Source organism: Cetorhinus maximus, chromosome 6 (genome assembly GCF_964194155.1).
Source record: "Cetorhinus maximus chromosome 6, sCetMax3.hap1.1, whole genome shotgun sequence".
NCBI lineage: Eukaryota > Metazoa > Chordata > Chondrichthyes > Lamniformes > Cetorhinidae > Cetorhinus > Cetorhinus maximus.
Genome location: NC_135884.1, coordinates 46644829 through 46657937, shown reverse-complemented (window position 1 = coordinate 46657937; position 13109 = coordinate 46644829). Strand labels below are relative to the sequence as shown.

Here is a 13109-nt window from a genome sequence, read left to right as displayed (position 1 = left end):
AGCGCAACAGATGTCCCTTCCTGATGTTCCCGAGCTTGCCTTTGCAGCTCCAGCAACTATGACATGACCGAGTCCAGAGTCTCATCATCTGACTCAGACTCAGCAAATTTCTGGCCTCCGGCGGTCCTCTGAGTGCCGGACACCTGTGAGGTCCCTCCTGCCACCTTCTGTGGATCAGACAGTATGATGTGCTCACCAGATTGTGATCCTGAGGCTACTGTAAAGCTAGGTCGCACCAAGGTGTGTGTCTCTGCGCTGGTGGGGTGTGTGGGTGAGTGCTGTGATGGGACTTAATGGAGTGTGCCTCCAGACTCCTCTTCAGAGGTTTCTTTGGAGGTTGATTGGAAGCCCTGGGTTGTGGACTCCATCGGCTATTTGGCAGATGTACCTGTGAAAGCAAGGAGAGATAATTAGTGCATGGCAGTGGCCTGTGAAACAGGACACATCACTCACAGTATGGTTGTCTGATGGATGTTGCACTGCTGGACCCTCATTTGGTGGAGCAACACCAAACTCACCGTCAGCACAGGAATGTTCCAGATCCTCGCCGGCCAGCTGGATTGCTCTGTTTTCAAAGTCCATGAGGACCTTGATTTCAGGAAGCCCTCCACCAGCCTGTGACCTCTCCCTCTTGTCGTGTGTCAGCTTGCCCTGCATGAATAGAGATGGAGAGAGTGTAAGTAGGACACCTGCCAGGTCAGGTGATAAGTATGACTGGCATATGAGGGTGGTTGAGAGGTCCCATGGACGGGATGAGGACAATGAAGGTGTGTGTGAAAGAATGAATGGTGATATCCCTTGAATCGGCAGTGAGTGAGGGCCCTGTGGATGTGTGATGGGTTTGTGGATGTGTGATGGGTTTGTTGTGAGTTGAGAGTGATGAGAAGAGTGTCTTACTCTGGCGGAACAGAGGAGATCATTCATCCTCCTGCAGCACTGGGTGGCTGTCCTCTTTTGAAGGGCATTTTCCCTGACCACTGCTGCCACCGCCTTCCAAGCCTGGTTGGTGATGCCGCTGCCCGTCCTGCAGCCAGAGCTGGGGTAGAGGACATCATGGCGAGCCTCCACCGCGTCTAAAAGGTGCTCGAGTGATGCGTCATTGAACCTGGGGGCTGCTGTCTTTTTACCTTTCAGGTCCATGCCTTCTTTGCAGCAGCCATGGGCTGGAAGCACTGAGAGGTATAGGCGTGGCTGGACTTTAAATATGGTGCCTGGCATGCTGAAGCGGTGAGATGATGCCATCGCAGGTGAATGAGAACCTGCCCCCCCCATGGAAACGGCATGTTTCTCGGGAATGCATAATTAATGCAGCGGGTTTGGGACGATACGGAGTGAAAAGCTGTCATTGTGGCCACTACTGCACTTAGTGCAAATCTGGGATGATTCCGCTTGTAGTATATTATCTAATCTGGAGACCATGCTCCCATTGCAGTAAATGCATCCGAACAATGAAAGTTTAATAATGTTGCACTCTTTTAGTTCTCTTAAAATACAATCTTTTTTATGTTATGGTTTACAAAAGCACTGGGTCATTTCTGCATTTTTTATATGCACAAATCAAATTGAAGCCCAGATATTTTTTCAGTTTTCAATTTCTTGAGTAAGTGAAGATTTTCCTGGCACCTAGATAATTCACTCTACAGCATTTGTTAGTATGAATAAAAAATATGTGGTGGGACTATTAGGCTCCATTGGGAATGATAGCATTGTGGTAATATTACTAGACTAGTAATCCAGAAGCCCAGACTAATGTTCCAAAGGTACAAGTTCAATTCCTACCACAGCAACTGGTGGGATTTAAATTCAATTCATTAATAAATCAGGTGCCAGCGGACTGGAAAATTGCAATTATTTTACCCTGGTTCAAAAAAACGGTGTAAGGATAAATCCAGCAACTACAAGTTAGTCAGTTTAACCTCGGTGTTGGGAAAGCTTTTAGAAATGATTATCTGGGGAAAGATTAACAGTCACTTGGATAAATCTGGGTTAATCAAAGAAAGCCAGCATGGATATGTTAAAGGCAAATCATGTTGATCTCATTTCATTGAGATCTATGAAGTAACAGAGAGGGTTGATGAGGGTAATGTGTTTGATGTGGTGTACATGGACTTTCAAAGTGCTACATAATAAACTTGTCAGCAAAGTTGAAGCCCATGAAGTAAAAGGGACAATGGCAGCATGGATACAAAGTCGACTGATGGGAAGCAGAGGGTAATGGTGAACAGCTGTTTTTTGGTCTGGAGGAAGATATATTGTGGGGTTCCCCAGGAATTGCTATTAGGACCATTGCTTTTCTTGATCTATATTAATGTCCTGGACTTGGGTGTGCAGGGCTCAATTTCAAAATTTGAAAATGACAGAAAACTTAGAAGTAATGTGAACTGTGAGCAGGATAATGATTGACTTCAAGACAGGCAGGTGGAATGGACAGATGGGTGATAGATGAAATTTAATGCACTGAAATGTGAAGTGATATATTTTTTGGTAGGAAGAATGAGCGAAGGCAACGAGGAAAGACAGTATAAAGATAGGATAAAATTCTAAAGGTGATGCAGGAGCAGAGAGACTTGAGGATATATGTGCACAAATCATTGAAGGTGAAAGGGCAGTTTGAAAAAGTGGTTAATAAGGCATATGAGATCTGAACTTTATAGAGGCATGGAGTACAAAAGTAAGGAAGTTATGATGAACCTTTATAAAACACTGGTTTGGCCTCAGCTGGAGTATTGTGTCCAATTCTGGGCACCACACTTTAGGAAGGATGTGAAGAGATTGGTGAAAGTGCAGAAAAGATTTACAAGAATCATTCTGGTGATGAGAATCTTCAGCAGTGAGAATAAATTGGCAAAGCTGGGGCTGTTTTCTTTGGGGAAGGTTGAGAGATGATTTGATAAGGGGGTTCGAAATCATGAGGGGACTGGACATCAAAGATAGGGAGAAAATGTTCCTATTGGCAGAAGTGCTGAGAACCAAAGGATGTGGATTTAAGGTGATTGGCAAAAGAAGCAACAGTGCCTTGAGGAAAAATTTGCTGTGACCAATCTATGATTTTATGAATCTATAACTCCTCCTCTCTGCTCCAAAACTCCATCCCAGTAAATATCAGAGTCATAATCGTACATTTGGGTGTGCTTTTTGGTGTCAAAGTGATCCACACTCTATGATTAAATGCAAGAGACAAAGTTGTCAGGTCAACTTGGCAAACATTTTATTGGACCGCCTGCGAGTAATGCAAGCAAGTGATACATCTATCTACTTATCCTTCAGGCAACTCATTAGGCTAGGAGCTGATCAGTTAAGGTCGTTCCCCTTACAAAAAATCTCATCTCATATTCTTGAAATTGTTTCTTTGTCACTCATACTGCTTCAGCCGATGTCACATTGCTGGTCATGATACCATGGGAGCAAAGGGCCCCAATTCTTAACTAGAGTTCCCAAGGTAATGTTCCCTACCTTGTTCAGATAAGCTCATCCTTCTCTCTTAGTAATTTTCCAATCTCCCTGGGCCTTAATTGTGTTAGTTTATTATAATCATGCTTAGTTAGCTGAATTAGGTTCCATTATATTCTCTCTATCCCATTATGCTCAATGCTTGTGCCAAGCCATTTATCCTGCAAGATTACTATATCCTACATCTGTCGATGTGCAAAGTGCATTATGCTGTTTTATGAAATACTCTGTTTTGTAACTCCCTGAGTATTATGTGTCATTTGAAGACATTAAAGCAAACATGATTTATCCACTCATCTTAAAATTCTCAATCTTACAACATTTTCTTTCAGGGGAAAATACTACCCCCTGAAGTGCAGATCAAACGATCACCTCCTCAGTCAGGAGTGTGGAATGGCACAGCCTCTGTATCTCCATTTGTAGTTCCTTGATTGAATATTTTCCTATTCAGATAGCTACTTCATGTCTGCTTTTAATCAGCAAGAGGAGGGAAGGTTGTCTGAGTCATATATCAGATTTCCAGGAATAGTAGAAGCGGAGCTTGGTCAGTGATGGCTTGAATTCCATAAAGTAACAAAATATAAATTTACCAGCTTATTGCATGCCAACATCAGGCCTACTATTTTCAAGGCTGTAAATCTCCCTGTTCCAGACTCTTTTTCATAAGTCAGTCAACTTTATATATGAAGTACTAGTGGATAGTCTTAAAATACACTTAGTTTCAGTTTTAGTAAATTACTTACGATTGGTAACTGTAATCTTATTCTTCTTCAGTGAAATGTTGACCAGATTTTATTTGAATTCCATTCTAGCTGTAAGTGTGGTTGATGCTACACCTGTCACTCACCAGCCCCATTGCCAATTGTCACATTCTCCTCCTTTGCCACTCTTCACTATATACCATAAGAAACTGTAAGCAACAAAGTGATAGCACTCACAACATTCTTCCCTTTCCCACTGCCCTTAACTTGGAGGAAATGAAAATGAACAGAAAGTAGTTCCAAACACACGAGTTGGAGCAAGTGCACACGCAACACAGAAAGCCTAACTGCCTGCTATTGATAACCCTTCAGTTATTGGTCTATGACTCGCAGTCAGAAAGAAAATAATCTAATAAACTGTGCGAGAGATTATTCTTGGCTTGTCTCATTTATTTTCTTTAATCCTATTTATTTTCTTACACTTGTAAAACATTTTGTATTGTAACTCCCATGTGCTGGTAGAATTTGCCTCACGTAGCTGATTTGCTGTCACTGAGGCAGAGATTAAGCAAGTAACAAAGGATATGTATGATTTCTAAATGTTTAGACACTCTTAAATTAGAATAAAGTACCTCATTCAAATAGTTTGCATCCACTGCTCTTAGTGAATGGTTATTTAGGACAGTGGGGTTAATCATGAATTACTGCAGCAAACTACCAGCACAAATATGAGGGGTGGAATGGGCTCCTTCAAGATTGAAAATTTCTGTGGTTCTATGGCTTCCACAATTTAACTGACATTTTTCTAACTTTGTCAGAAACTAAAGAAAATAACTAGTAAGTGCAGTAGAATGAAAATTTTACAGATTTCTGAGATATTTGCCCAACCAATATGTTGTCTGAGATAGTACATTGTTTTATGATGCAAAGTGGTTATTTGTTTCAGTATTGTGGATGTTAAAATGTGTATGAGCATGTGTATATCGCATGTACTCTTTCATGTGCGCTGAGATCCAAGTTAATTTTAGTTCTAATAGTGCAACATGTAAGTGTTCAAACACTGCACCTTTCTCCTGAATTCTTGGCCTGCCAAGAAGGTATTCAGAGTGTACCTAAAACCCTTCTTTCTTGTGATTTGAGTGTCTGCCATGGCTTAGTTGGTAGCATTCTGGTCTCTGAGTCACAAACTTCTGGGTTCAAGTCCCACTCAAAGCCTTAAGTACAACAAACAAAGTGGAGAGCGCTGCACTCTCAGAGGTGCTGTCTTTTGGATGAGACGTTAAATTAAAGCCCCACCATCCTACTCAGATGGATGTAAATGATCCCATGGTACCATTTGAAAAAGAGCAGGGCGGCTATCCCTAGTATCCTGACCAATATTTATCCCTCAATCAGCATCACAAGTGAAAAAACAGGTTATATTGTTATTTTTCATTGCTGTTTGTGGGAGTTTGCTGTGTGCATATTGGCCGCTGTGTTTCCTACATTACAACAGTGACTAATACAGTACTTCATTGGCTGTAAAGTGCTTTGAGACATCTGGTGTTCATGAAAAGTGCTATATAAATGCAAGTCTTTCTTTTTCTTTTATTTCTATACTTTTCTTTCTTGTTTCTTTGTATTTTTTTTTCTTTCTTTCTTGTTATTCCAAAGAAGAATGACCTCAAGATTTGGGGAACCTGCTGCTTGACCAGTAAATGGGTAAATCGTACACAAAATAGCCTTCCAAGGTTTCATTCTATGTTTTGTCACAGGGCCAACACAATAGAAGCAGCACAGGATATTTTTTGGAAGCAAGCTGACTTTGGATATGTAAAAGAAATGCTTCATGAGATGAAAACACTGTGTGAACCAGCCACACCAGTAAGTTTTTGAAAACTACTTTTTATTTGCTTATTTTAATATTAACCTCAGGCCTTTCTATTCGCTATTATTTTCCAAACTATTTCTGTGAAACAACGTGTTTTGATTTTAATCAGGTTTAACTAAATATATTCCTCTGGGGTTTTATTTCAGGGAGATTCGTCTTTAGTGTGCTCAAAATATACTCGCTATTGCAGAGCTACAAATCTTTACATTGATTTGAGAAACCCAAGAAGAAACACAGATAGGTCTCTGATTTAAAATGTCTTATTTGTGGCAAATAGCAGACTCTCTGGGTGAGACTTAACTCACTGGGATATTAATGTGGAAAAATAAATGAATACTGCACATGGGAAAACAAGAAAATAACAAATACCCTTCCGAAAAGAACGGGATAACCTCTTAGACTACAGTTCTACTGTAGCTATAATGAGCAGTCTGCGGATCTGAGTTGCCCCCACCCCAACTGGTGCGAAGCGGCTGGGAGTGGAGGGAAGTGTTTTAACCCCTGAAGTGTATAAAACACAACCCCAACCTGACACCGATCTGCCTACCACTATCTTTATGATGGTTGCTGTGTGAGTGTCCCATTTTATAGAGACAGGACACTTAATTAACACATGTAAACAAGGCTTCCACAGTGCAATGGGAGCTTTATTTAAATTAAACTGCTGGCATCTGGGTTTCCCAAGGCTTAGGAAACTGGCAGTGAAGATAAATACCTTTTACAGCATTTCTTGTGGGTTAGGAGGAGCAGGAGTGCTCCCCCCCGCCCTCGCCCCTCAGGGAAACCTTCACCTCCCTTCTGCCGATAGCGGCCTCTCTGTATCACTTTACATGATTTCCCCTCCTCCTGATTACCGAGGACCATCCCCAAGGGACCCCATTATGACTTGCTGCTGCTGCCCAACAGTTAGCCATGCTATCAATTTGGTCTGCTGATGGGTGGGAAATAAAATTGAAAGAAGACATTGAGAACCTGCTGTTAAGTTTGGCAAGACCTTCATGTCCTTGGCCTCGCTGGATTCTTCAAACACTTTCAGTGTTGAATTTACATCCCACTAAAGGTATGTTTATTTTTAATCAGACCTCAAATTGTAAGTGTCTCTTCAGAACATATTATTTTGGAATGCCAGTTTTTGAGCTTTCATAAGAATTAAATCTTAAGGGATACTAAAAGTTAAGCCCGTGGTGTTCTACATTTTATCTGTAGCAATGGTAGGATAATAGTGTAGAGGCCTTAATATTAATAATCTATTAAAACTGTAAAGAAAAGCTGCAGATCTTGCCTCAACAGATACAAAGAAGATTTCCTTCAGGATGGTGAAATTGGAGGCCACTGTAAATTGGACAAAAAGGCACTGTTGGCCGAAGGAGAACATAAGAGTCCTCTCCAGTCCTGGTAAGTTTGTGTACTTTCTTGGTATTATGATATTTAGACACTTCTTGTGAGTGAACGATCATTCATATTTCAAGGTGTTTGGATGGAAAAGCTACAACTTGTTTTTTTTAAATCCTTTGTTTGAATGGTTGAATCTGAAGGTGACCAAAGCATGGATTAAAGTTTCGGCAGTAGATGACCTGAGGTAGGGGCAGAGACTGAAGATGTTACAGAGGCACAAGCAGACAGTCTTTGTGATGGAAAGCATATGGGATGGCAGACTTGCTCAGGGCCTAAGTTGCAAGCATTCTGGATCTTCCTAAAATATGGATGGGGAGGGGAATGGCGTTGACAAGGGAATGGATTTTGTGTTGAGGGCCAAAGATGATGGTTTCAGTCTTTCCAATGTTTCTCTGGAGAAAAAAGTAGGAGACTGAATATAAATATGCAGTTTGACTGAGGCAACGGGGAAGAGGCCGGGTTCGGGTTGGTGATTGAACGAGATGATAGAGAGGTAAAGTTAGATGTCATTAGCATAAATGTGGAAGCTGATCTCATGTCTGTGAATGAGGCAGAGGAGGAGTAAAGTATAGATCCTTACAGGGCTTCAGCAGTACCAGTACAATAGCTAGAAGAGAAGTGATAACTAGAGATACTCTTTGTTAGAGTGGATATGAGTGGAACCAAGTGAAGGTAGTCTCTCTGAGCTGGGCACGCGGAGAAGAGATTAGTGTAGCCAACCATGCTAAAGGGTTGCAGGGAGGAGGAGAAGGCATAATTAGTCACTTGGTAGTACAGAACTTGAGTATTGATGAAGAAAGAGACATGCTGTTGAAGCTTTTTATCTTGCACTCATTAGGACAGATGCAAGAATCCTATATCACGCATACTCATGAATGGGCCTAAGGGTGCCACTTTCGGATCTGAAAAGTGCCCAGTCTACCTCAAAGAACCCCGGAAGGGTAAAGCATCTCAAAAATTTGAGCAACACATGAAGCTAGCCATTTCAAGCTGCTTCTATGCAGTGGCAACACGAGTGGTGTTTTTCATTAACAGGGTGTTGCCTTCAAGCCAAAAAGACGTTCTATACCACACAAAGAAGTAATGTGGTATATGAATTTCAGTGCTGTTGCAGTGCCAGCTACATAGGCCATACGTCCCAATGACTGGAGGATCATATCAAACAGCTTCCTTCGGCTGCAATAGGCAGAGTCCTGACCGTACTCAACTAACTCACCCCTGCAAAATTCAGAACATAATGTCTAACGTTAGATGTGATTCCGCAATTGGGTAGCACATACTGAACAATCCCAAGTGTGCTAAGAATTACACTAACAACCAATTTAAGATTATCAGTCGGACTTGCAATGTAGCTCACTTAAACTTGCTAGAACCTACATATATTCATGTGCAGGGGATCTATACTCTGCAGGCAAAAGGAACATATCCAGACTTTGCACATTTTTTGAATAAATAAAAACATACGGGACAATAATTGTCATGAAGAGATATTAATGTCTATAATGTTATTGGAAATTATTTTTAAAATGGAATTGTAGCGGGGTCTGTGTCTATGTGTTTGATTGTGTGTATCTTAATTGGATTAAAGCCAGCTAGCCTGGGTGCTTTGATATATAGTAGTTTTGGGATGTTAGTTAGATAAACGCAAGGAGGATAGAAGGTAAAGTGTAAATTTGCATTTGTTGAATAAAGCATTCCAGATTAGGAGTGAAATCTTGCACCTAGCTAGGAGATGCCAAGCAATATGTTTATATTGCTAATAAAATTAGTGGGATGAAAATGTTATTGTTAGAAAATGTGAAGTTAACAGCCTGGTGATACGAAGGAAAATTTACATTCAAAGAGGGAGTTAGGTATAAACAGAAAGGAGTTTGTGTGTGTAAGTCAGAGGCATTTAAGATCCAACCAGCCTGTAAGCCTACAACTGTGTCTGCAAGGGAACCAGATTGCAAGGCACCTCATTTTGAATTCTTAAGGTCAAACGTGCTTTGCCCAGTGTCTGTTTAAAGTCTATGGGTTACTGTTGCCTTGGTGAAGATTTACCTGGGAGTGATTAATTTGGGGGATTTGTTTAAAAGTTATTATGGTAGCAATTTGCAGACACGTGTATGTGTTTAATTTGTTGTTAAATTAATAAATGTTTAATTTAGTTTTTTATAAAAAACCTCTTGAGGCTCAGTGGTCTTATTCCTGAATTCAAAGCTGCATCTCAAACATACCAGTTGAAAATATAGGTTATGACAGTTGTTCAGGTTTCCCACTGGGATTTAATCAACTCAGCCTTTACCAACTGCTGTGCCATAACAATAATTCCTTGGTGCATTTGCCATGGCAATGTCTCGAAGAATCAGAGCTGACTTGCCAACCAATCTGCACCCTTTTCTCATGCAGTATAAATTGTTTTTCCCTTTGAAATTTGGCATTCTTGTGTCTGTCCTGAGGAGTGCAAGGCAAAAAGTTTTGACAGCATGTCTTTTTTTTCAGAAGGCATAGTGTTACCATGGTCTGTCACAGAATGCTGATTGTGATTTTGGTTGGGACTATTTCAAGGCTGGATATTCCACTTATTTGTATAAAATTGTTACAGTAAGAAAATACTATAATGTACTGTATATTTAAATTGACAATGTAGGAGAATCCTGTTGCTTTAGGCTCCAGTGGAAACCTCAAACTTGGTAACTTCTACCTACTTCAAGGTGGATAAATACACAGTAATGATTAGAACAGAAGCTGAGAGCTGAGAAATCTGAGAAGGACAGAGACTGTCACTGAGAATACCTAAAGGTATTAGTGAACCAGATGGGTTTTTACAACAATCAACAATGGTTTCAAAGTCATCGTTAGGCTTCTAATTCCAGATTCTTAATAACCTGCCATGGTAGGATTTGAACTCGGGTCCCTAGACCATTACCCTGGGTCTCTGGATTACCAGTCCAGTGACACTACCACTTACCACTACACCACCACCTCCCTCGTAGAAGGTAAAGAAGTTATTACTTTAAAATGTGCATATATTGTTGAATATTTGTGTGAATCAAGGTGATAAATATCAGTGCTGAGGAATGGAATTGTTTTCCATTTCAAGCATCTAATATTATCATCAAGCACTTCCAGCCAAATCTCAGTGTGGGAGAAATGCAGAATAAAGTTACTGCGACAATGCTATTTTTGCGTCACTGAACATCTTTTGTTTTATTCACAACAGTATAAATATTAGTTAAATAAAAAATATTACAGAGATTCTGATTTAAATGTTTTGCGATCATAGATTCTCCTACCTGTGCTCTCAAGGTGTTTAAAATGTTGCTGTGTAGCTCTGCATATGCTGCTGAGAATTTGATTCACAAACAGATGGAACTGATTTTGCAGCTATCTGCCACCAGCAGCCAAAGTATAAACAAGGCTTGAAGTGCTCTTTATTCTGTCCCAAGTATGTGGCACAATTCCAACTTCAGCAGAGTTTCTTCTCCAGGTCCATTGCGAAACTTATTACTTAACTGGCCATCCTTATTCTCTTTCTCAAATATAAGAAGTTACTCTTTGCTGAAAAAGGAGACATTTTTATGTCGAACCAGGGGGTTCTCTATCACAGTCTGATGCAAGCCTACCTTCACTGGTCAATACACCTGTTGGGACTCTTACAGTTCCGCACACTGTAAAATTGGCCTTATTGGCAACCTCGTAAATAGGGCCTATGCCATTTGCTTACTATGCAAGCTTGATGCTAAAATAGGGCACATCAAAGACGTCCTGCGGGATAATGGCAACCCTGATCATATCATTTTGGGCTGTGTATCATGCAAACTCATGAACAGGCCCAAGGCCATCACTTTCAGCCCTTAAAAAGTGCCCAGTCTACCTCAGATTATCCTGGCAGGGCAAGGTATCTCAAAAATTTGAGCAACAGGTGAAGTTAGCTGTTTCCCTACTCCCTGCTTTTTATTTTTTAACCAATGTGCTATCCATTCAGTTATTTGTCCTCTGACTCCACTTTGTTATTTCTCTACCATGTGATGCCTTATTGTAAAATCCAATTATGTGACATCTATTACATCCCCCTTGTCTAATCTTTTTGTTACCTCTTCAAATAATTATATCAGGTTAGTTAAGCATAATTTAGCCTTTTGGAATTCATGTTGTATTTTCATATAGATTATGGTACCTTTTCTCTCACTAATGCTAAGCTGATTGATCTATAGTTTCCAAATATTGTTCTATCTCCCTTTTTGTATATAGGACCAACATTCACTGTCCTCCAATCCTCTGAACTAACCCCTCTTCAATGGAAATTTTATATCATATATAAACTAGTGCTGTCTCTACCTTACTTTCCTTCCGTATACCTGGGCCCATACCATCCAGATTTGGGTTTTATCCTCTTGCAAAGTTTTAGCAATTTGTTAATTAATTTTTCCTTTCCTAATCATCCTCCTCCAATGTCTCTCCTCCATCATCTACTGGGTGAGAATGGCCTTGCTCCATTCCTAACTATCCAGTCACGTCTGGACAATTGCCTGCAATGGTTGCACCTTGTACCCCTGCTCCTACTCCTGCACCATTATCTCTGGAGTCCCTAGGGTACATTCTTTCCCCCACCTATTTCTCATCTGTGTATAGCCCCTCGGTGACATCATCCTAAAATATAGGACTCAATTTCAAGGGCCTTTGGGGACAGTCTCATGGGTGGGAAGGCTGGCAAAATGACATGGGAAGGCATTGGGTGGGGGATTGTCCAATCCATTTCCATTGCCATGCCATTTTTCTAGTGATGGGAAAGGTGGCAGACAGAGCCTACCCACCCAGTTGAAGCCACTTAAGTGATCAATTAATGGACAATTCCCTCCTCTGGTATCTCACTGGAAGCACACCCTCCTTTTTTGGGTACTCTTTGGGTCATGAAAGGGCTCCCCAACGACAATGGTCGCCCTCACAGCATTGTCCCCAGCTGCCTTCAGCTATCATCCCCCTCCCCACCTCACCAGGGAATGCCTGACTGGCCCCGGCATCCCCAGATCCCACTTTACTGGCTGTGAGGGTATAAGTCTATCATTGCTTTATAGAATCATAGAGTCATAGAGGTCTATAGCACAGAAAAAGGGCCTCTTGGCCAATCAAGCCTGCGCCAGTCAAACAAGTACCTAATTATTCAAATCCCATTTTCCAGCACTAGGCCCATAGCCTTGTATGCCATGGCATTGCAAGTGCACATCCAAATACTTCTTAAATGTTACGAGGGTTTCTGCCTCTACCACCCTTTCAGGCAGTGAGGTCCAGATTCCCACCACCCTCTGGGTGAAAAAATTCTTCCTCACATCCCCTCTAAGCCTCCTCCCCCTTACCGTAAATTCTTGTCCTCCTTCAGGTGCAACCCCAGCAGTGACCCTGCTCCCAGTGGCACTGCTGAGGCTGCTTTGGTGTCATCCTCTGATTGGACTGGCAGCTCTCAGGGGCAGGTCCTTGTGCTTAATAGGGGTGGCAGCCCAGCTGGCAACCACTTAATTGCTGCTGCCCATAAAATGCAGCCCTGGGTCCTGCCACCCACTGAAGCAGAGTCATCTCCACTTCCAATTCTGGCAGGACCCCAGCCGCTTCCGGAAAATCCCAGCCAGTTTGTAGGTTCCACTTGCACACTGATGCCCAGCTCTACCTCATCACCACCTCTCTCAACACCTCTGGTCCCTCTGATGTGTCTG

The 13109-nt window shown here is 41.5% G+C and overlaps 1 protein-coding gene across 2 annotated transcripts in view; it reads left to right on the top strand.

Annotated features, from left to right (window-relative positions):
• Positions 1-13109, top strand: part of eogt (EGF domain-specific O-linked N-acetylglucosamine (GlcNAc) transferase) — a 98696-nt gene that overhangs the window by 21031 nt on the left and 64556 nt on the right. For both annotated transcript variants that reach the window (XM_078543690.1, XM_078543688.1), the window contains exons 5-7: positions 5906-6014; positions 6168-6262; positions 7312-7416. In XM_078543690.1, the coding sequence (XP_078399816.1) occupies positions 5906-6014; positions 6168-6262; positions 7312-7416 (309 nt within the window). The remainder of the gene's footprint in view (positions 1-5905; positions 6015-6167; positions 6263-7311; positions 7417-13109) is intronic.